Source organism: Dendrobates tinctorius, unplaced genomic scaffold (assembly GCF_039654945.1).
Source record: "Dendrobates tinctorius isolate UK_male_01 unplaced genomic scaffold, ASM3965494v1 ptg000011l, whole genome shotgun sequence".
Lineage (NCBI taxonomy): Eukaryota > Metazoa > Chordata > Amphibia > Anura > Dendrobatidae > Dendrobates > Dendrobates tinctorius.
This window is the reverse complement of record NW_027361679.1, coordinates 127,748,756-127,773,720: the sequence shown is the minus strand read 5'-3', so window position 1 is coordinate 127,773,720 and position 24,965 is coordinate 127,748,756. Positions and strand designations below refer to the sequence as shown.

At 46.5% G+C, this 24,965-nt stretch overlaps 1 protein-coding gene across 3 annotated transcripts in view; it reads right to left on the bottom strand.

The window, feature by feature from the left end:
• Positions 1–1,144: 1,144 nt before the first annotated feature.
• The window catches only part of LOC141050849 (guanine nucleotide-binding protein subunit alpha-15-like), a 157,911-nt gene continuing 134,090 nt past the window's right edge, over positions 1,145–24,965 (bottom strand). For all 3 annotated transcript variants that reach the window (XM_073547529.1, XM_073547533.1, XM_073547537.1), the window contains 3 exons: positions 23,762–23,891; positions 16,433–16,586; positions 1,145–1,581 (listed from right to left, as the gene is read on the bottom strand). In XM_073547529.1, coding sequence (XP_073403630.1) covers positions 1,358–1,581; positions 16,433–16,586; positions 23,762–23,891 — 508 coding nt within the window. In that variant the 3' untranslated portion in view covers positions 1,145–1,357. The remainder of the gene's footprint in view (positions 1,582–16,432; positions 16,587–23,761; positions 23,892–24,965) is intronic.

Sequence of the window (24,965 nt, the reverse complement as noted above, 5' to 3'; positions counted from 1 at the left end):
ATCAGATTTCTTTAAAGGGATTCTGTCACCCCATTTTAGCCCTATAAGATGCAGCCACCACCATCTAATGCTGTAGAAAAGCCCCCGATGTAACCTGAAAGATAAGAAAAACATGTTAAATTATACTCACCGGGGGGGCGGAGTCGGGTGCGGTGGGTGTCGCGGTCCGGTCCGGCGCCTCCCATCTTCATACGATGATGTCCTCCTCCTTGCTTCTTCCTCGGCTCCTGCGCATGCGTACTTTATCTGCCCTGTTGAGGGCAGAGTAAAGTACTGCAGTGCGCAGGCGCTGGTAAAGGTTAGAGAGGTAAGGGCGCCTGCACACTGCAGTACTCTGCTCTGCCCTCAACAGGGCACATAAAGTACGCCTGCGCAGGAGCCAAGGGAGAAGCAAGGAGGAGGACATCATCGTATGAAGATGGGAGGCGCCGGATGGGACGGCGACACCCACTGGACCGCACCGAACGCCGGGGTGAGTATAATCTAACTCTTTTTTTCTTATCTTTCAAGTTACATCGGGGCTTATCTACAGCATTACAGAATGCTGTAGCTAAGCCCCTGATGGTGGTGCCGGCAGCTGATAGGGCTAAAATGGGGTGACAGATTCCCCTTAAACCTCATCCACTTTGCTTAAAGATGCTGCATTTTTTGTGCATCGAAAATACACAGCATCAAAAGCTCACCCAGAACTCATTGTGGAAATTTAACTTGTCGACATCTGCACATGTCCAGGGTTGTCTTCTCTGTCCCACACAATAGTTGACCGGAAGAAGAGTTCTAACATGGAAAAATGTGCTGCAGAGAATGCAGGAAGGTGAGAAGAGGGCAGGGAAAAAGCAATGGACATTCAAGTCCTGCTAAAGGTGTGCCGCTGGCAGACATATTCATCAGAAACCAAAGAATTGCAGGACTCCCATAAGGGCTTGGCAAGTGTTTGTCTTGTAATAGAGGCATTTCATTGCCTGGGTCTAAATATTGCATGTGTGTCATAAGACTGAGTTTTTAACGTATAGTAGTTGTTCAGTAGGTTTTTTTCTCTTATCTTGGACAAGGAAAGCACCACTGTGAAAGCAATAAATGACTAAATGTTTGCTTAGCTAGCAGCATGCTTCCTTATTTAAAAAGAAAGTTCATATGTGGGCCATTTCATGGAGAATGCACATTTATACCAAGCCCACATATGTCACCAAACAGTTCATACTCTAATTACAAAACAGGGGCCAAAATATTGGCCATAAAATTACATGCATAAAGTAGTTACACATAATAGCATGTTTGGTTTTGCTTGGTAGATAACAGTCATTGTCTGGTGGCATCAGTCAGATCATTCAGGAGGTTAGATGATCAAGTGTGTTCGTCATACAACGCCAAAATCTTTTAGGAACTTCTGGAGAACATGATCCTTTATGTCATTAAATACATTACGGATATTTTCAGTATCTGTGGCACAAGTTTCATGGGGATATAAGATTCTATCACATTCCAATTTCTCCAATTTATCTTTGATTTCTGTCCGTTCAAAGATTTCCTTATATGCTGATCCAACGAACTCTTTAGCAGCTTTGGCATCCTGTCGAGGACCTGGGTAAGAAAAATGAAGTTATGAAAACTTTACAAAGAACTGAATGATATATCTGTCTCCCACAGTTCTAAAGGTATGTCCCTAAATGATCCAATAAGATCAGCAGAAAAACACTAAATACACGCTGATTGTTAAATAAATACCGTAAGCCAATCTAAATTTTCCAATTGAACAGATAAAATCAATGGCTAAATTCAATATATGAGCATTCCTTCAAAAATTGACATCATATTTCCATAGTAAACTAATCAAATAGGGAGGAGAACATGAGAGTAGTAAAATCCAGTCTCAGATGCAATGTATAGAGAAGACTAATACAAAACTAAAGCTCTATTGCAATCTGGCATAGCTGAACATTAACAGTCTGGGCCAATGACATGGTTGGATTTGTAAGGGATTGAGCAGAATATCCCTTTAATGCCACCTCCCCTCTAAGGAGTTGAAATAGTCATATATATTGTAAATAATGTACAGTTCTTATGATGTTTTAGTACTGCTACACTATGGTGTATTACCTTCTGTTCATTGGTACTGCCACATTATGTGTTACCATGATGCATAGTATGGTATGCCGTATATTAATGTTTAGATTAGGTTAAGCCAGTGCATCCTTTGGGTTCAATAGGAGGAGCTGCTATGGGTTAAGCTAGTGTAGGTTATAGGAATAGTTCAGAAGGGCAAGAACACCCGACAAGTCCACAAGGGCTCTAAGCCCAGGACGCCATAGCAGCTACGCAATGTTGTGGAAAAGCAGAAAGCACGGGCACAGTCAGACGGGTGCTGGCTAAGACCGGAGCACCCGGGGAAATTGCAGTTTATGACAGCAGCAGGAACGGAAAGGAAGAAGTGATCCAAGAGTCATGCAGGGCGCAGAGTATTCACCATGTGGCAGATCTTAAATAGGGCTGAAGCCTGTAAGTCTGAGGTGCAGCGGATGAACTGGATCCCATATATCTTGAGGTCCTACAGGAGTGATGCTGCGGTACCGCCAAGGGCGCTACTACCCCGGAATGTACGTGAGAATACAGAAAGTAAGCAAGGGAAAGTGCAGGAGGAATGCTGTGTGGACTGTAATGTAACTGATGTGTCCAGGACCATTGAAGAAGCAAGTAAAATCGTTGTTTTAGCATCAGAACTGGTATCTGTGTCCGTTATTTCTACCCTGAGCACTGGAGCCAAGTGTGCAGGAGCTGGGTTGTACTGCAGTGAATCCCTGACCGTGGACCACCACCCTGAACTGGTACGCCGGTAGAAGCTGATGGTTTATCTGTGGGAGGAGGTCAGGACACCAGAGCCCCGGTGTCCTCAGCTGCGACTACTGTCCTGGCCCCCTCTTACAGTTCCATGTGTGTGCTTTCCAATTCTGCAGAGGAAGCCTTGCCGTGGCAGCATGGGAGGAGTGCAGGGTCATTGAAACTGTCAGGAACTAACGATCCAGCCAGCTTCAAAGTAGTACTTACAAAGTCTAAAGCATAAGTGCATAACCTGCAGCCAGGGGGGAATATGCGGCCTGTGATGCTATTCCATGCGGCCCCCCAACCATATTGGTAGAAAAATGCTTGACTGACAGGCAGCCACACACAGAACAGCATAGGCAAGCAGTTGAGGTGCAGGTACTGGCAACTGCTAATGAGGCCCTATGTAGGCACCTCTGGAAGACTCATTCCTAAGGCAGTTTTCACATGTCCTGATATTTATGGTACTGGAAGAAACAGTACCGGAGATATTGGTGTCTGTGTGTCGGTGTGTGTAATACTTGAGGCACAGGTGTGGCAACTGTGTGCCGCATCAGTACCACACGCACCGGCGCCAGTGAAGCAGTGGCACAATTAGCACTGTTTCCCAGTGTCGGGTGCTGAAGACGGCTCTCATCATTCTCCCCTGCTCTGCTAGCGATCAGTGCGAGCAGGGAAGAATGATGAGAGTTATATTGAAATGATAACAGTGACAGCAGGCGGCAGCTGATGGGAGTATTCATCACCCGCCGCCTGAGCTATAAATAAATAAATAAAAAACTGTGGTGACCATAGCACCGTGGGAAAAAAGTAAGTGATGAGGTCACCGCAGTTCACGGTGAGAAATTCTCACGGTGATCTGCTTTGAACTCATTGAGCTGAACTGCCTTGAACTCAGCGACTTTTTCTCACTGTGCTGAGGTCACGGCAGTTCACGGCAGAACGCAGCCTCAGTGACTAGTGGTAACCACGATGATGTCACCTCTAGTCACTGATGCTGGGCTCACAGCAGCTCATTCACCAGTGGTTTTCAGGTAGCATCTTGGCACCAACCAGGCTGAAAACTATTCATCCCTCAGACATGGATTACGGTGTGGGACAGAACATCAGAGAGGAGTGGGATATTGTTTTTTACTTTTGTTTTATTACAGTAGATGAGGATTTTAGTGGAATTAGGCATTAGGTGAGTATAACTGTTTGTTATTTTTGAATAAAAATGGAAAAGTGTGTTTGTTTTATTTTTAATAAAGGACATTATACTTGCTGTGTCTTTACCATATAACTATAGGATTAGTAATGGATAGATGTCTTATAGACACCTCTCCATTACACAGCTGTAGGTTTGATGGCACCAGACAATACAATGGTGACAATGTTGACATCAACTCCACAAATATTACTCCACTTGCCACCGCTACAAGGCAAGTAGGAAGAGCCGGTAAAAGCGCCAGAATTGGCGAATCTAATAGATGTGCCAATTCTGGGGGGACTGTGGGCTGCTATTTTTAGTCTGGGTGGTCAATATCCATGGCCATTAACCAGCCTGAGTATGCCAGCCCTCAGCTATCTGCTTTAGTGTCACGCGGCGGCTGCCGCGGACTTCCTCTCTTACCTCCCTCCGGCCCCGGCTCACCCGCTCTCCGGGGGTCACCTCTCTGCCGCACCGGCCGCTGCGGGTCTCGGCGCGGTCTCTCCCGGCCTCCCGTCCACGGCCCACGATCGCCTCTGTCCAGCCCCCTGGTGCGCGCTCCCGCTCCTCCTCCTCGGCGGGTGCGTCCCCTCGCTATGGCCGGGCGCGCGCTCTTCCCCACCTGAGGACGCGCGTCCCCTCCTCCAGCTGGAGGTCATGACCTGGAAGGCCTTCTCTCTCCCTATATCAGGCCGCCTCCTTCTGGAGGCGATGCCTGATTATCATTAGTACTTGTGACTCTGGCCGCTCTCCTAGCGCTCCCCTGCCTTCTCCCGTGCATTTACCTAGTTCCTCTTGTGCTTCCTTTCCTAGGTTCTGTGGCTTCGGTCCTCGTCCGTGTCCCTCCTGTGTCTTCAAGCCTTGCCATCCCTCCTGACTCACCAAGACGTGCCGTCTCTCCTGTGTCTCCGAGCCGTGTCGTCTGTCCAGTGCCTGCCCTTTGGATCTACCTGTCTGTCCGCTCTGACTTTCCCGGGTACCGGCTACCGTGGTGATAGTTCCCCGTGGGCCTGCCCCATACACTCCCTGTATAGGGGGTGGTCCACCTGGTCAGCTCGCCCTCGGGAGGTTCGTTACCACGGTCTAGTGGGTCCACCCCAGGAGTACCTTACAGTATAGTCAGGCCATGGATCCCGCTGGTACCTCGACCCCGACCCAAAAGGAACTTTTGTTCCTTCGTGAGAACCAGGCGAGGATCATGTCGTTCCTCAAATCGATGGAGTCCCGACTTTCCTCTTTGCAGACCTCCGATCCGGGAATTGCCTCCCAGATCTCCGGCCTGCAGCAGGAACTGGCCCAGCAGCGCGACACCCAGGCCCATATTTTGAACTACATTGCCTCTGTAGATAACCGCTTACTAGCCCTACAGGCGGCAGCCGCAGTTCCGGCACCTGTGGCAGTTCCACACTCCTCTCCCCGGTTGGCCAAACCCCCACGTTATAGCGGAGATCCCAAACTCTGTCGGGGGTTCATCAACCAGTGCCAGTTGCATTTCGAGTTGGCTCCCCTACAGTATCCCTCCGACCGGGCCAAAGTGGCCTTTATGGTTTCCCACTTTGAGGGTGAGGCACTGGCCTGGGTGAATCCCTTGTGGGAACGCGATGACCCGATAGTCTCCCAGCTCGCGACTTTCTTGGAGACCTTTCGTAAGGTCTTCGATGAGCCCGGTCGCCTGGTCTCTGCTACCGAGTCTTTGTTCTGCCTTCGCCAGGGTACCCTCTCGGTAGGACAATACGCCATCCAGTTTCGTACGTTATCCTCGGAGCTGGGGTGGAACAATGAGGCCCTGGTTGGGGCTTTTTGGCGAGGCTTATCGTCCCGAATCAAGGACGAGCTGGCAGGCCGGGATACACCCTCGACTTTGGAGGACCTCATCTCGCTGGCAACACGAGTTGATCTGCGTTTCCGGGAGCGTTCCCGCGAGATCGCCAGGGAGAGAAGGCCCAATCGTTTTTCTCCTCCTACACACAGCCCACCACGCTCACGGTCCTCCGCCGCAGCTCCCGAACCCATGCAAGTGGACCGACTAAGGCCCGCGGAGCTTCGCCGCCAGGACAGACTTGCTCATGGCCTTTGTCTCTATTGTGGCAGCGCCTCCCATCTCCTGCGTTCCTGTCCTGTGAGGCCGGGAAACTCCTCCGCCTAGGACAGGTAAGAGAGGCCTCCCTAGGTGTCACTGACACCTCTCTACCCTTGACCCTTTCTGTTGTGTTTTTCCTGGGCTCCAAACGTTTTTCGGAGTTAGCCTATATTGATTCGGGGGCTGCGGGAAACTTCATCCAACTCGAGGCGGTGAAGAGATTAGGGATACCTGTCAGGTCCTTGGAGGTTCCCCGGCAGTTAGCCTCTGTCGACGGTGCTCCCTTGCGCGAAGCCGTTACTCTGGTCACTGAAGAGCTGGAGTTACAGATCGGGGTCTTGCACCGTGAAAAGATAACCTTCTTCGTGCTGCCGTCTTTGTCCCACACCGTGCTTCTGGGTCTTCCGTGGTTGCGGATGCATGAACCTGTTCTGGATTGGCGGTCCGGAGACGTCCTTCGCTGGGGCCGTTTCTGCCAAACCAGATGTCTCCGCCCAGTACGACCCCTCGAATGCTCCTCTCCTGTCTCGGGCCCTGCGGAGTTGCCTTCGGCTTACTGGGCCTTCGCGGACGTCTTCGATAAAAAGGAAGCGGAGGTCCTCCCTCCGCACCGGCAATATGATTGTCCCATCGAGCTTGTTCCTGGCTCGACTCCGCCCCGAGGGCGGATCTATCCGTTGAGTCCACTCGAGTCCCAGGCCATGACCGAATATGTACAGGAGAATTTGGCAAGGGGCTTCATCCGAAAGTCTTCTTCCCCTGCTGGAGCTGGCTTCTTTTTTGTCAAGAAAAAAGACGGGGCCCTGCGCCCCTGTATTGACTATCGTGGTCTCAACGAGATTACCATTAAGAATAGATATCCGCTACCTCTCATCCCCGAGTTGTTCGACCGGCTACGTGGGGCACGAATCTTTTCTAAATTGGATCTCCGTGGAGCCTACAATCTCATCCGTATTCGCTCTGGAGATGAGTGGAAGACCGCCTTCAACACCAGAGATGGACACTATGAGTATCTCGTCATGCCCTTTGGGTTATGCAACGCTCCCGCAGTCTTTCAGGAATTTGTGAACGACGTCTTCCGAGACCTTCTGTATTCCTGCGTGGTTGTGTACCTCGACGATATCCTGGTCTTCTCTCCTGATCTGTCCACCCATAGAAGAGATGTCCGCCGCGTGCTGTTCCGTTTGAGGGAGAATCGTCTGTACGCCAAGTTGGAGAAGTGTGCCTTTGAGCAGTCCTCTCTTCCATTTCTGGGCTATATCATCTCCGACTCTGGTCTGCGTATGGATCTTGAGAAGGTTTCGGCCGTGCTTAACTGGCCACGTCCTCAAGGGGTGAAGGCCATTCAGCGTTTTCTCGGCTTCGCAAACTACTACCGGCAGTTCATCTCCCATTTCTCCTCTTTGACTGGCGCTATCTCATCTTTGATCCGTAAGGGAGCCAACCCACACGTCTGGACCCCTGAAGCAGAAGAAGCCTTTCTATCTCTGAAACATGCCTTTGCCACGGCCCCCGTACTCCATCGCCCTGAGGTCAACAAACCATTCGTCCTTGAGGTAGATGCATCCGCAACGGGAGCCGGAGCTGTTTTGTCTCAGAGGTCCTCCTCCGGCAGGCTCGTTACGTGCGGTTTCTTTTCAAAATCTTTCTCCACCCCAGAGCGGAATTATTCCATCGGAGACCGAGAACTGCTTGCCATCAAGTTGGCCCTAGAAGAGTGGAGGTACTTGTTGGAGGGCGCCGCACATCCCTTCACAATCTACACAGACCATAAGAATCTGGCGTACCTGCGGTCTGCACAAAGACTCAACCCTCGGCAGGCCAGGTGGTCTCTGTTCTTCGGCCGATTCGATTTTGACCTGCATTTTCGTCCAGGCAACAAGAACCTCAAAGCCGACGCGTTGTCCAGGTCCTCTCTTTCCACGGATGTCGAGGAGGAACCTGCACATATTTTGGACCCATCCAGGTTCATCACCGTGGCACCGCTTTCTCTCCTCGCTACCCCACCTGGCAAGACTTTTGTTTCTGAGAAGGACCGAAGACGAATCCTCCACTGGGGCCATGCTTCTAAACTGGCGGGTCATCTCGGCCATAAAAAGACACTTCTTCTGGTGTCCCGCTATTACTGGTGGCCGACCCTTTCCCAAGATGTCCGGGATTTCGTCGCCTCCTGTCTCTCGTGTGCCAAAATCAAGGTGCCTCGGCAGCTGCCTTCTGGTCTTCTACATCCACTTCCAGTACCCTCGTCGCCTTGGCAACACATTGCCATGGACTTTATTACGGACCTACCCTCCTCTGCCAAGTGTACTGTCGTCTTAGTGGTAGTAGATAGATTCTCTAAAATGGCCCACTTCATCCCTTTGCCTGGCTTGCCATCGGCTTCCGCCTTGGCGAAGATTTTCGTCCAACACATCTTTCGTCTCCATGGACTGCCCCAACATATTGTCTCGGACAGAGGAGTCCAATTCACCTCTCGCTTCTGGAGAGCTCTATGCAAATCGATGGATGTCACCCTTGACTTCTCCTCATCTTATCATCCACAGTCCAACGGTCAGGCAGAACGGACGAATCAGAGTTTGGTGAACTACCTCCGGCACTTTTCTAATATCCACCAGAACGACTGGTCTGAATTACTCCCGTGGGCTGAGTTTTCCTATAATAACCACATCAGTGAATCTTCTGGCAAATCCCCGTTTTTTGTCGTCTACGGTCTACATCCTGGTGTACCTCTACCAGTTCCCCCCGCCTCGGGTGTACCGGCGGCTGATCTTCTGTCCGGCGAATTCTCCAGGATCTGGCAGGAGACCAAGACCGCTCTCGAGTTGGTGCGTAACAGGGTAAAAGGATTCGCAGACAAGAGGCGCCTGGATGTCCCACCATATCACCCAGGTGATAAAGTTTGGCTAGCCTCCAAGTTTATTCGCCTCAAAGTCCCGTCCCACAAACTGGGCCCCCGCTATATTGGACCTTTTGAGGTCTTGTCCTGTATTAATGATGTCTCCTATAAATTGCGTCTTCCCGCCTCTCTCCGCATCCCTAATGCTTTCCATGTGTCTTTGCTTAAGCCAGTTATTTTCAATCGTTTCCTTTCTGAAGCTCCTCACTCACCTCCGCCTGCCGCCGCAGACGATGTATTTGAGGTGAGAGATATTTTGGCCATGAGAAAGCAAAAAGGGAAAACCTTTTTTTTGGTTGATTGGAAGGGCTTTGGTCCTGAGGAGAGATCCTGGGAGCCCCAGGAGAATATCCAAGCTCCTCGAATCCTGGCTAAATTTTTGTCCGGTCTGCGGGGGAGGGCGCGTAAGGAGGGGGGTACTGTCACGCGGCGGCTGCCGCGGACTTCCTCTCTTACCTCCCTCCGGCCCCGGCTCACCCGCTCTCCGGGGGTCACCTCTCTGCCGCACCGGCCGCTGCGGGTCTCGGCGCGGTCTCTCCCGGCCTCCCGTCCACGGCCCACGATCGCCTCTGTCCAGCCCCCTGGTGCGCGCTCCCGCTCCTCCTCCTCGGCGGGTGCGTCCCCTCGCTATGGCCGGGCGCGCGCTCTTCCCCACCTGAGGACGCGCGTCCCCTCCTCCAGCTGGAGGTCATGACCTGGAAGGCCTTCTCTCTCCCTATATCAGGCCGCCTCCTTCTGGAGGCGATGCCTGACTATCATTAGTACTTGCTAGTGACTCTGGCCGCTCTCCTAGCGTTCCCCTGCCTTCTCCCGTGCATTTACCTAGTTCCTCTTGTGCTTCCTTTCCTAGGTTCTGTGGCTTCGGTCCTCGTCCGTGTCCCTCCTGTGTCTTCAAGCCTTGCCATCCCTCCTGACTCACCAAGACGTGCCGTCTCTCCTGTGTCTCCGAGCCGTGTCGTCTGTCCAGTGCCTGCCCTTTGGATCTACCTGTCTGTCCGCTCTGACTTTCCCGGGTACCGGCTACCGTGGTGATAGTTCCCCGTGGGCCTGCCCCATACACTCCCTGTATAGGGGGTGGTCCACCTGGTCAGCTCGCCCTCGGGAGGTTCGTTACCACGGTCTAGTGGGTCCACCCCAGGAGTACCTTACATTTAGCTTGGCTGTTTGTCAAAAATGGGGGGACTTCATGCTGTTTTTTTAAAATATTCATTTAAATAATTAACCCCTTCACCCCCAAGGGTGGTTTGCACGTTCATGACCGGGCCAATTTTTACAATTCTGACCACTGTACCTTTATGAGGTCATAACTCTGGAACGCTTCCATGGATCACGGTGATTCTGACATTGTTTTCTCGTGACATATTGTACTTCATGTTAGTGATAAAATTTCATTCAAATAACTTGCGCTTATTTGTGAGAAAAACGGAAATTTGGCGAAAATTTTGAAAATTTCGCAATTTTCCAACTTTGAATTTTTATGCCCTTAAATCACAGAGATACGGCACACAAAAAACTTGATAACTAACATTTCCCACATGTTTACTTTACATCAGCACAATTTTGGAACCAAAATTTTTTTTTGTTAGGAAGTTATAAGGGTTAAATTTTGACCAGCGATTTCTCATTTTTACAACACCATTTTATTTTTAGGACCACATCACATTTGAAGCCACTTTGAGGGGTCTATATGATAGAAAATACCCAAAAGTGACACCATTCTAAAAACTGCACCCCTTAAGGTGCTCAAAACCACATTCAAGAAGTTTATTAACCCTTTAGGTGTGTCACAGGAATTTTTTTGAATATTTAAAAAAAAATGAACATCTAACTTTTTTTCATAAAAAAAATAATTCAGGTTCAATTTTTTTTATTTTACCAAGGGTAACAGGAGAAATTGGACTGCAAAAGTTATTGTGCAATTTGTCCTGAGTACGCAGATACCTGATATGTGGGGGGGAACGACTGTTTTGGCGCATGGCAGAGCTCAGAATGGAAGGAGCGCCGTTTGACTTTTTCAATGCAAAATTGGCTGGAATTCAGATTGGACGCCATGTCACGTTTGGAGAGTCCCTGATGTACTTAAACAGTGGAAACCCCCTACAAGTGACCCCATTTTGGAAACTAGACCCCCCAAGGAACTTATCTAGATATGTGGTGAGAACTTTGAACCCACAAGGGCTTTACAAAAGTTTATAACGTACAGCGGTACAATTAAAAAATCATATTTTTTCCACAAAAATGATCTTTTCACCCCAATTTTTATTTTCCCAAGGGTAACAGGAACCTAAAAGTTATTGTGCAATTTGTCCTGAGTACGCCGATACCCCAATGTGGGGGTAAACCACTATTTGGGCGCATGGCAGAGCTCGGAAGGGAAGCAGCGCCATATGACGTTTTTGGCTGGAATTGAGATCGGACACCATGTCGCGTTTGGAAAACCCCTGATGTACCAAAACAGTGGAAACCCCCCACAAATGACACCATTTTGGAAACTAGACCCGCTAAGAAACTTATCTAGATGTGTGGTGAGAACTTTGAACCCCCATGGGCTTCACAGAAGTTTATAACATAAAGCCATACAATTAAAAAATCATATTTTTTCCACAAAAATGATCTTTTCACCCTCAATTCTTATTTTTCCAAGGGTAACAGGACCCTAAAAGTTATTGTGCAATTTGTCCTGAGTACACTGATACCCCACATGTGGGGGTAAACCACTATTTGGGCGCATGGCAGAGCTCGGAAGGGAAGCAGCGCCATATGACGTTTTTGGCTGGAATTGAGATCGGACACCATGTCGCGTTTGGAAAACCCCTGATGTACCAAAACAGTGGAAACCCCCCACAAATGACACCATTTTGGAAACTAGACCCCCTAAGAAACTTATCTAGATGTGTGGTGAGAACTTTGAACCCCCATGGGCTTCACAGAAGTTTATAACATAAAGCCATACAATTAAAAAATCATATTTTTTCCACAAAAATGATCTTTTCACCCTCAATTCTTATTTTTCCAAGGGTAACAGGACCCTAAAAGTTATTGTGCAATTTGTCCTGAGTACGCTGATACCCCACATGTGGGGGTAAACCACTATTTGGGCGCATGGCAGAGCTCGGAAGGGAAGCAGCACCATTTGACGTTTTTGGCTGGAATTGAGATCGGACACCATGTCGCGTTTGGAAAACCCCTGATGTACCAAAACAGTGGAAACCCCCCACAAATGACACCATTTTGGAAACTAGACCCCCTAAGGAACTTATCTAGATGTGTGGTGAGCACTTTGACCCCCCCAGTGCTTCACAGAAGTTTATAACGCCCGGGCGTGAAAATAAAAAATTCGTATTTTTTCCACAAACATGATCTTTTAGTCACCATTTTTTTATTTTCCCAAGGGTACCAGGAGAAATTGGACCCCAAAAGTTGTTGTCCAATTTGTCCTGAGTATGCTGATACCCCATATGTGGGAGAAAACTACTGTATGGGCACACGTCGGGGCTCGGAAGGGAAGTAGTGACGTTTTGGAATGCAGACTTTGATGGAATGGTCTGTGGGTGTCATGTTGCCTTTGGAGAGCCCCTAATGTACCTAAACAGTGGAAACCCCCCACAAATGACCCCATTTTGTAAACTAGACCCCCCAAGGAACTTATCTAGATGTGTGGTGAGCACTTTGAACCCCCCAGTGCTTCACAGAAGTTTATAACGCCCGGGCGTGAAAATAAAAAATTCGTATTTTTTCCACAAACATGATCTTTTAGTCACCATTTTTTTATTTTCCCAAGGGTACCAGGAGAAATTGGACCTTAAAAGTTGTTGTCCAATTTGTCCTGAGTATGCTGATACCCCATATGTGGGAGAAAACTACTGTATGGACACACGTCGGGGCTCGGAAGGGAAGCAGTGACATTTTGGAATGCAGACTTTGATGGAATGGTCTGCGGGTGTCATGTGCGTTTGGAGAGGCCCTGATGTACCTAAACTATTGAAACTCCACACAAGTGACCCCATTTTGGACACTAGACCCCCCACGGAACTTATCTAGATGTGTGGTGAGCACTTTGAACCCCCAAGTGCTTCACAGAAGTTTATAACACTCGGACGTGAAAATAAAAAAATCATTTTTTTCCACAAAAATATTTTTGCCCCCAATTTTTTATTTTCCTAAGGGTAACAGGAGAAATTGGACCCCAAAAATTGTTTTGCAATTTGTCCTGAGTAGGCTGATACCCTACATGTGGGGGTAAAACACTGTTTGGGCGCATGGCAGAGCTTGGAAGGGAAGGAGCACCATTTGACTTTTTCAACTCAGAATTGGCTGGAATTGAGATCAGACGCCATGTTGCATTTGGAGAGCCCCTGATGTGCCCAAACAGTGGAAACCCCCAATTCTAACTCCAACCCGAACCCCAACATGCCCATAACCCTAACCCTAGCCCTAACCCTAGCCCTAACCCTAGCCCTAACCCTAAACCTATAACGGGCGGCACGGTGGCTCAGTGGTTAGCGCTGCAGCCTTGCAGCGCTGGGGTCCTGGGTTCGAATCCCACCAAGGACACCAACATCTGCAAGGAGTTTGTATGTTCTCCCCGTGTTTGCGTGGGTTTCCTCCGGGTACTCCGGTTTCCTCCCACATTCCAAAGACATACTGAAAGGGAATTTAGATTGTGAGCCCCATCGGGGACAGTGATGATGATGTGTGCAAACTGTAAAGCGCTGCGGAATATGTTAGCGCTATATAAAAATAAAGATTTATTTATTTATTTAACCCTACCCTAACCCTAACCCTACCCCAACACACCCCTAGCCCTAATGGAAAAATGGAAATAAATACATTTTTTTTATTTTATTATTTTTCCCTACCTAAGGGGGTGATAAGGGGGGTTTGATTTACTATTTATGGCAGTTTTTATTTTTGGCAGCTGTCGCACGCTAAAAGACGCTTTTTATTGTAAAAATAGTTTTTGCATCACTACATATTGAGAGCTATAATTTTTCCGTATTTTGACCCACCGTGTCATGTGAGGTCTTATTTTTTGCGGGACGAGTTGACGTTTTTATTGGTACCATTTTCGGGCACGTGACATTTTTTGATCGCTTTTTATTCCGATTTTTGGGACGCAGAATGAAGAAAAACCAGCGTTTCATGAATTTCTTTTGGGGGGGTGCGTTTACACCGTTCCGCGTGCGGTAAAATTGATAAAGCGGTTTTATTCTTCGGGTCAGTACGGTTACAGCGATACCTCATTTAGGTCTTTTTTTATGTTTTTGTCGGTTTTATGCAATGAAAACTATTTTATATAAAAAATAATTATTTTTGCATCGCTTTATTCTGCGAGCTATAACTTTTTTATTTTTTTGCTGATGATGCTGTGTGGTGGCTCGTTTTTTGCGGGACAAGATGACGTTTTCAGCGGTACCATGGATATTTATATGCGTCTTTTTGATCGCGCGTTATTACACTTTTTGTTTGGCAGTATGATAATAAATCATTATTTTTTGCTTCGTTTTTTATTTTTATTTTTTAAGGGGTTCGCTAAAGGGGTTAACTAATGGGACAGTTTTATAGGGCGGGTCGTTACGGATGTGGCGATACCTAATATGTGTACTTTTATTGGTTTTTTTTTTTATTATTTCCAAAAAATGGATTTATTGGGGGAATATTTTTTTTTTTTTTTCTAATTTATTTGGCGATTTTTTTTTAATTATTTTTACACTTTTTTTATTTTTTTTTTTACTTTATTAAATAGTCCCAGGTGGGACATCACTGTCCTGTGACAGATCGCTGATCTGTCACATCACAGATCACTGTGACAGATCAGCGATCTGACACAGGCACTGCAGAAGGCTTCCTCATGCCTGCGCTTTGCAGGCACTGAGGAAGCCAGCTTCCTCAGGCCCCCGAAGGCCCCCGTCGCCATCTTGGATCCGGGGGCCTGTAGGGAAAGAGCCCCCCGCAGCAGCGCTGCACATTGCGCTGCCGTGGGGGGCTCAGGGAAGCACGGAGGGAGCCCCCTCCCTGCCGATGCTTCCCTTTAACTCCCGGTACACGGCGATCATGTTTGATCGCGGTGTGCAAGGGGTTAACGTGTCGGGGGGCGGTCCGTGACCGCCCCTGACACATTGTGCCGGGTGTCAGCTGTGATAATCAGCTGACATCCGGCCGCGATCAGCGGCGCTCACCACGTGGGCGCCGCTGATCGCGCCGACGTACTATCCCGTCCATGGGCATAGGGGCCCAGGTCCCATGGACGGGATATACCGTCGGATGTCAGGAAGGGGTTAAAAAAACAGTGTGAGGATCACTCTATTCTTAATAACCAGCCTTGTTAACGCTGACAGCTGAGGGTTGCAGACCCCAGCTGTCAGTTTTGCCTGGCTGGTTATAGAAAATACAAGGGAACCCATGTCAGATGTTTTATTTATTTATATCACAGGTGGCAAGTGATGAATACTCCTATCAGCCGCCTGCTCTCACATGTATTAGCAGTAACAGGTGTAGGCTAATTGGAGTAATAGTGTTATCAGTTGAATACAACTCTCATCATTATCCCCTGCTTGCGCTGATCGTCAGCATAGCAAGGGAGAATGATGAGAGCCGTATTCAGCAACCGGCGCCGGGCAACAGCACTAACTATACCGCTGCTTCTCAGGTGTCGGTACGCGTCACATGGATGACATCCCTGTGTGTCATGTGTGTGCATGTGTGCTGGACGTTTTGCAGCCTGTGCTGTGGGTAAAAAGTGGACATTTCAGTGCGTTTTGCCATTGGACACACAGTCCATGGAAACACACTGATATATGCACAGATTCACTTGAAGGGGTCTAATTTATTTTTAAAGACCTGAAGAAGACTCCAGGGTGTAGAAGTCGAAACTCGTCCTGTAATTTTTTATTACCTCAATAAAGCAGATATTTATATATAACATCTATGAGAATCTCTATACGGGAGCGCCGGCTACATACTGGGATTTTCCTAGGTATCTGTTGTTTTACCACGGATGTCTGAGGGCCTTTTCCATGTGCCCGGTCGGCCAAGTTACAGACCGTTCCCCTTGGATTCCTGTCGGATCCCCTATCAATGCTTCATTTTCGCCTTTGACTAGGTGAGCGCAATTATATAAGCGTGCAATTTACATCTAGTTTCTACTACACTTACATTGTGCGCGGCGGTGTTCCCTTTTTTCCCTATCCTAAGGGTTGTTTGGTTTAAAGTAAATAATTGCAAAATTGCTTGTTTTTAAAAGCACTTTGAATTTTTAACCATTTATTATACTGAGATAACCCCTTTACACTCCTAAGCAGGTATAAAAGATATAAGCCTATTGGACCCTACAAATATAACAAGTTTGTTCATATGTGTTGTAGAAATATTTGCCATTTTTTTCACACATTTGAATGGATTTTGGAAAGCATATGTACAGTATATCGGTTTTTAAAGTAACCTTACTAACCTTTAAACTTGGGGAAGTACAAAGCCAAGTCAGAGAAGCAGATTTTTTCAGCAAGCAAATCAGTCTTATTAAGGAACAGAATGATGGGGGTGTTTCTAAACCAGGGCAGCTCCATTATACTCCTGAAAAGAGCCAGACTCTCCCGCATGCGATTCTATGTAAAAAAAATAAAATAAAATTAATATGAGATACATAGTAAGGGTACGTTCACACTAGGCATTTCTTCAGCAGTTTTTTAATGAAAATTTTCAGCTGCGTTTTACAGTATCGTCAAAGTCTCTGAGATTTCAGAAATCCCATGCACACACCTTGGTTTTTTTTTGTCATCAATATTTTGTGCTTTGCATGTTTTTTTGCCCAATGAGGCATGTCACTTCTTTCATGTTTTATTCTGCTTTCTTTCAGCGTTTTTCACCCATTGCCATGAATGGGTGGTGAAAAACCTCTGAAAATCCGCAGCAAAAATGCTGGTATCAGGTTTTGCTGCGTTTTTTTGTGCCAAAACATGATGACGTTTGTTCTGAATCTGAATGTCAGGACCGCAGCTTGAGCTTGTTTGGATGTTAGTCGAGGTTCTTTATCCAACATCCGCACAATCTTGCGTTGAAATCTCTTGTCAATTTTTCTTTTCCGTCCATATCTAGGGAGGTTAGCCACAGTGCCATGGGCTTTAAACTTCTTGATGTCACTGCGCACGGTAGACACAGGAACATTCAGGTCTTTGGAGATGGACTTGTAGCCTTGAGATTGCTCATGCTTCCTCACAATTTGGTTTCTCAAGTCCTCAGACAGTTCTTTGGTCTTCTTTCTTTTCTCCATGCTCAATGTGGTACACACAAGGACACAGGACAGAGGTTGAGTCAACTTTAATCCATGTCAACTGGCTGCAAGTGTGATTTAGTTATTGCCAACACCTGTTAGGTGCCACAGGTAAGTTACAGGTGCTGTTAATTACACAAATTAGAGAAGCATCACATGATTTTTCGAACAGAGCCAATACTTTTGTCCACCCTCTTTTTTATGTTTGGTGTGGAATTATATCCAATTTGGCTTTAGGACAATTCTTTTTGTGTTTTTTCATTTAAGACAAATTAAATGAAGATAATAATACCAAAGAATTTGTGTTTGCAATCATTTTCAGGAAGAAACTGAGTATTATCTGACAAAATTGCAGGGGTGTCAATACTTTTGGCCACAACTGTAAGTGAGATACAATGGTCATAGAGATAAAAGAGTGCAGACACTATAGTTCATTGGGCTGCTCACAATGAGCTGCCCGTGGAACCACAGCTTCAGTGACCGGCGGTGACCTCTATGACATTACCACTCATCACTAAAGCTGTGCTTTAGGGGCAGGGGCAGGATCCTGCCAGTTTAACAACTGAAGTGCGTCCGGAGAGAATAATTAACAGCCACTAGCCAATCAAAAGTCTGCACCTCAAATGGATGAGGGAGAAGACACAGCTAGACCGAGGCATAGATTGGAGGGGTGTGAGAGTGTTAGAGGGAAGGTCACAAAGCAGGAGATTGCAATAGTTGAGACAGGAGATGATGAGGGCATGCAGTAATGTTTTTGCAGAGTCTTGGTTGGGGAATGTGTGGATCCAGGAGAAATTTTTGAGTTGCAATCGGCATAAAGTGGAATGGTCTTGGGTGTGTTTGATGGAGAGATCGGAGTCAAGGATTACATCAAGGCAGCGAGCTTGCTGTACTTGGGAAAATGGGAAGCCATTGACTTTGATGGATAGGTCTGTTGGGGGGGGGGTTGAGAGAGAGTGTGGAAAGATGATGAATTCTGTTTTAGCCATGTTAAGTTTTAGAAATGTAGCAGAGAAGAAAGATGACATAGCAGCTGTCAGCTGTCAGCCAAAAGATGATTCAGTCCATCATTTGGGCTGGACGCTATATCTGATGACTTCTTCATACACAGGATAGTTCGCTGTGATCAGAGTTCCATGTGTTCTTTATGACAGACACCTCTGTTGGTGGTTTATCTTACTGAGAATAAAGGATAAGTAGACCAAAATCAGACATGACAAGTCCTTATCACCCCCAAAATCATCTGTTCAGGAAGAATTGGGGGCTCTATGCACATTAACCCCTTAGCGACTGCCGATACGCCTTTTAACGGCGGTATTTAAATGTACATAAACCACAGGGCCGCTAATTCACGGCGCTGTGGAGAAAGTGAATAGCGCCCCCCAGTGTCGGATTTTCTCCGGGGTCTCGGCTGCCGGGGGTAGCCGAGACCCCAGAGAACATGAATCGGTCGTTTTTTACCAACCCCACTTTTGCAATCGCCATTATTAACCCTATAACGGCGACCGCAAAATAAAAAGCCGCGATGGTGCATTAAATTTCTCTTTCCTCTGATGTGATCGCACATCAGAGGAGAGAGAACAAGGGTCCCTGATCCCCCCCGGTACCTCTCCGTGGTCCAGGGTTCCCTCCCGATGGTCCCGCGTCCCGCTGGCGTCCTCCAGTGGGCGCCGCCATCTTGGTTCCGGAGAAAATGGCATGCGCAGTGCGCCCGCCGGGAATCTGCAGGCTCCGGCTGTCAGATTCCATTCATTCATTTTGATCACGATGATAAACTATCATCATGAGCAAAATAAACAAAATTGTAAATAATCCCCTCGTTTATCACCCCCTCAGTTAGGCCAACATAACGAAATAAAGAGAATATTTTTTTTTCAGTTTTCCATTAGTGTTAGGGTTAGGGTTAGGGTTGGGCTAGGGTTAGGGTTAGGGTTGGTCTAGGGTTAGGGTTAGGGTTGGGCTAGGGTTAGGGTTAGGGCTAGGGTTAGGATTAGGGTTGGACTAGGGTTAGGGCTAGGGTTAGGGTTAGGGCTAGGGCTCGGGTTAGGGCTAGGGTTAGAATTAGGGTTAGGGCGAACTAGGATTAGGGTTAGAATTAGGAATTAGGGTTGGGATTAGGGTTAGGGGTGTGTTGGGGTTAGGGTTGGAGCAATAATTGAGGGGTTTCCACTATTTACCAACTTTGGGGGTCTAAAAATTGGGTCTAAAGATCACTTTTGTGGAAATAAAAAAGACTTTTTATTTTCACGGCTCTGCGCTTATAAACTTCTGTGAAGCGCTTGGGGATTCAAAGTGCTCACCACACATCTAGATAAGTTCCTTAGGGGGTCTAATTTCCAAAATGGGGTCACTTGTGGGGGGTTTCCACTGTTTAGCCCCATCAGGGGCTCTGCAAACGCAACATGACGCCCGCAGACCATTCCATCAAAGTCTTCATTCCAAAATGGCACTCCTTCCCTTCAGAGCTCTCCCATGCGTGCAAACAGTGGTCCACCCCCACATATGGGGTATCGGCGTACTCAGGACAAATTGCACAACAACTGTGGGGGTATGATTTCTCCTGTTACCCTTGTAAAAATAAAAATTTGGGGGCAAAAATATCATTTTTGTGGAAAAAAATGGATTTTTTATTTTCATGGCTCTACGTTATAAACTTCTGTGAAGCACTTGAAGGTTCAAAGTGCTCACCACACATCTAGATAAGTTCCTTGGGGGGTCTAGTTTCCAAAATGGGGTCACTTGTTGGAAGTTTCCACTCTTTAGGCACATTAAGGGCTCTCCGAACGCAACATGGCATCTGATCTCAATTCCAGCCAATTCTGCATTGAAAAAGTCAAATGGCGCTCCATCCCTTGCGAGCTCTGCCGTGTGCTGAAAAAGTGGTTTAACCCCACATATGGGGTATCGGCGTATTCAGGAGAAATTGTACAACAAATTTTGTGGTTGATTTTCTCTTTTAACACTTGTGAAAATAAAAAAAATTGGTTCTGAAGTAAATTTTTTGCAAAAAAAAAGTTAAATGTTAATTTTTTCCTTCCACATTGCTTTAGTTCCTGTGAAGCACTTAAAGGGTTAATAAACTTCTTGAATGTGGTTTTGAGCACCTTCAGGGGTCTAGTTTTTTGAATGGTGCCACTTTTGGGTATTTTCTGTCATGTACACCCCTCAAAATGACTTTAAATATGATGTGGTCCCTAAAAAAATGATTTTGTAAATTTTGCTGTAAAAATGAGAAATCGCTGGTCAACTTTTAACCCTTATAACTTCCTAACAAAAAAAAATTTTGCTTCCAAAATTGTGGCGATGTAAAGTAGACATGTGGGAAATGTTATTTATTAAGAAATTTGTGTGACACATCTCTCTGATTTAAGGGCATAAAAATTTAAAGTTTTAAAATTGCAAAATTTTCACCATATTTCCATTTTTTTCATAAATAAACACAAGACTTATCGAAGAAATTTTACCACTAACATGAAGTACAATGTGTCAGGAAAAAACAATCTCAGAATCAGCAGGATCCATTAAAGCGTTCCAGAGCTATAACCTCATAAAGGGACAGTGGTCAGAATTGTAAAAATTGGCCTGGTCATTAAGCTGCAAACTGGCTCTGTCGCTAAGGGGTTAAACTGACAGATAAAACCGTCAATATTGTTGAATTTAGGCAACATTGGTCTAGTGTTTATGGAGGCATTTTAGTCTCTTCGTTATTGCCTCAACACATGGACAATAACATCTATTTGCATTGCTTATAGTATTCCACTAAAATGACCAGTGATGATCAGAGTGCGGTTCAAAAGATCAAGGTGTTGCTCTTTCAGTAGAAAGAGGTGTTACAGAAATAGCACAGATGATCAAATATAGATATATAAAGTATATTATGGCCATGTAAAACTGTTGTAAAAGACAATAAAAAATAATGATCAGAATCTGGATTAAGAAAATGCAATTTTCTAGGCCGCACTCATACAACATTTATTTCTTTACATTTGCCACACATTTTTATGCCAGGTAGCACTAGCATCCATTCTAACATATGGCTCTTTTCAAATATCTTTTGCTGTAAGTCAATAGTCCGCAAAAAAAGAGACACATGTACAAGAATGGTCCAGTTTATGGCCTAAACTGATACATGTCAATGAATAAGTCCATGTCCAAGATGTGAATAAACAGCAAACGGATGCCATCTGTCTGGCATCTGCATGCATCTCTTTGAAACATGGACGTGTATACAGGGCTGCCATCAGGGCATTACTGCCCTGACTGGTGTATGGGGCTCAGTGGGCAGAGGGGGCCTGCATCAGGCCCTGTCTCATCTGCTCACCGGGCCCCTACTAGCAGGCTAAACCAGGCCCTTAGCGGCGCTGCGCTTAGGCAGCTGAACGCTATTGACATGTGGGCCCGTCGGCCCACATGTCAATAGTTAACAGCTGCCAGCCAATCGGAGGCTGGCAGCTGACGTCAGCCGCAGCGCACACGTCGCCTGCGTCTGATATTACTGTCAGTCGCCGGCGAGTGCGCGCTTCAGCAGCGTGGAGGGAGCATGAGCGTCGCAGCTGGAGCGCGGCCAGGTAAGAAGAACTTTTTTTCTTTATTTTTTAAATTGAAAGCGGCGATCCGGGGGCCCGGGGCAGACTGAGACATGGGGGCAGAAGGCAGACGGCAGATATGGGGGCAGAATGCTGGACATGATGGGGGCAGAATGCTGGACATGATAGGGGTAGAATGCTGGACATGATGGGGCAGAAGTTAGATGGCAGATATGGGGGCACAATGCAGACATGATGGGAGCAGAATGCAGGCATGGGGCAGAATGCAGACATGATGGGGGCAGAATGCTGGACATGGGGGCAGAATGCAAGACATGGTGGGGGCAGAATGCGAGACATGATGGGGCAGAATGCTGGACATGGGGGCAGAATGTGACAGTGAGACACAGGAGGGGGCAGAATGTGACAGTGAGACACAGGAAGGGGCAGGATGGGATACACATGGTGCAGGATCATGGGGCAGGATGGATACGATGGAGACAGATGGGGAAATCATATGGGGCACAATGGATACTCATGTGGGCGGGATGGGAGAACACATAGCTGAAGCCAGGAATGAGACACACAGGTTTCAGGATGGGGGATATTTATTACCATAGGGGCTAATTAAGGTATATTATTCCTCCACTGATGTATTTATTTTATTTTTTGAGTATACTGTTTTAAATGGGGGAAGGTCCTGTTACTGTGTAGAGCGACACTATGTCGCCTTTTTTTCTTCATGTGATGTAATGTAGAAGTTGTGAAAAAAATAAGTAATGTGTTCTGCAAGTGGAGCTCTAGATAACTGTGTTGTTTCCTGCAGAGATGAGCCCTGGCTGGAAGACGTGATGGCAATCTGTGCTGGATGAAAGATGAAAAGCAAGGGTGAAGGACTTCATCTAGAGACATCACTGGTGAGTTAGTGTGTTTCCTATGCACTGACACTATACACTGTATGCTATATACAGAGGTCCTGTGCATAATGTCACCAGTGATCACTGTATTACCTGTACATTATATACAGAACTCCTGTGTATAATGTCATTGATCACTGTATTACCTGTACACAGACACTGCATACTAAGTACAGATCCCCTGTGTATAATGATACTTGGGGTGATAGTATTGTGTTTTTTTTTTTTTTAAATGATCAGTATTGTAGTATTCAGTCACTATGTGGTAGTAATATGTGGTCTGGAAATGGTGTTGCGGTATTTGTCCCTTGTATGTGCTATTATTTGGTCACTTTGTGGTGGTAATATGTGGTCTGGTCATGGTGCGGTGGTGTTTGTTCCTTGTATGTGATATTATTTGGTCACTATGGTAGTAATATGTGGTCTGGTCATGGTTCTGTGGTATTTGTCCCTTGTATGTGATATTATTGGTCTTTTTAAAAATTGAAAAATAAATAAAAATATACCTAAATTGTATTGCATATTTTAACAAATATTTAATAGGTTAGCGTAGAGTAGAGCTAGGCCAAAAGTGTCTACAGTGTTGTGATGGCGGCTTAAAAAATCTTTTGGCCAAAACAAAAGCTGCCGACTATATATGTGATCTGGTGATGGGACCTGTTAATGTGTGATTGGTGAGAAGTGGAGTTTTTCCAAGAGAGGGCAGTGGGACTGTGGACAGTTTGAGGGGTGGAGGCGGGGCTGGGGTGGAGTCTTGGCAGAGTCTAAAGGGGGCCCCGAAAATGTTGCCAGTATGGGGCCCCGAAATTCCTAGTGGCAGCCCTGCGTGTATATTTGGCCTAACTTGATTTCACTACTATGATTTAATATGTGACTTCAGGGGAGTAGTTCCCTATTGCTTAAATAAAAGTAAAGTTTTAGGGAAGAGAGAGACAGAGTATTGAAGCTCCTGTCAGTAATTAGACATTTGACATATCAGAAACCTAAGTACATATGATGCAAGACATGATATCTCATTACTTCTGAATCACTCATCTTTTAGAATCCATAATTGATTCATTTCTTACCTCTTGGCTGCTCTCCTCTAGCTGCTGATCGTATTCACTAAGTGAAGCCAAATAGATAAGACAATTCACTTTTTCAAAGCAATGAATCCACTTCTTTCTCTCAGATTTTTGACCCCCGACATCCACCAACCTAGACAAATGTTATATGATTATCAGTAATCATAGAGCCACAATATCTGCCAATGCTTGCATGGCATCCTAATCATTTTAAAGGATGACACCTTCTCATTTATCCTAAACTATATGTCATGGCGGTAACGCGCATGCCTCCTCAGCGCCAAACTACTCACCCTGGTCACTGCGCTGCTTCTCCTTGTATCAGGCTGCCTCCCTGAGTTTGTCTACTGCAGCACTCCTTAGTACTGCTGCATCTGTATGCCGTTTCCTTTGGCTTTAGGGAGGAGCGGCCAGTCTCTGCAGGAATTTACTCTGCTATTTCCTGTAGGGATTAGGTTCCCTGGCCTATCCCTTGCCAGCAGGATATATATTAGGCAGCTCTTCCCACCATTCCTTACCTGAATGTTGAGTCCTAGTCAGTAAGCCTGATTTTAGATCAGGGGTGGGGAATCTGTTTTCTTCCAAGGGCCATTTGGATATTTATACCATCCTTCGGGGGCTGTACAAACTCCGCCCACAAAGTACATCTTGACTCTGGCACTGGTGTCAGGACATAATCTTTCATTGCGTGCGCTTCACTGTTCAGTAGTGAACACTGCGTGTGTGTGCTACCAGAGCAAGAAGAAATTAATGAGCTGGTTGCAATTAAAATACAGGTCCCTGCCCAAGAATGCAGTCCCTGAGAATCTGCTCGGGGGCCTGATAAAAGGTCATCGAGGGCCATAAATGGCCCGGAGGCCTGAGGTCCCCCCCGTTGTAGATTGTAAGCTCTCACGAGCAGGGTTGCTTTATTTTGCTTTAATAATTATATTATTGTTAACGTTGTTACTTATGACTGTTGTGTTTGCAACTGTTTAACAGTAAAACGCTGCGGAACATGTTGGCGCTATATAAATAAAGATTATTATTTATTACCTGGTTTCTGCATATCTCTGTACCCTGTTTCCTGTTATCGACCTGGCCTCTTTAGCCGCTCAGTTTGACCTCTCCATTCATGATTCTGGTCTTGAATAGTGAATCCGTGCTGCCTGCCCTGACCTCGGACTGTTTGACTATGCTTCTGTCTCGCCCTCCTGTACCTCATACT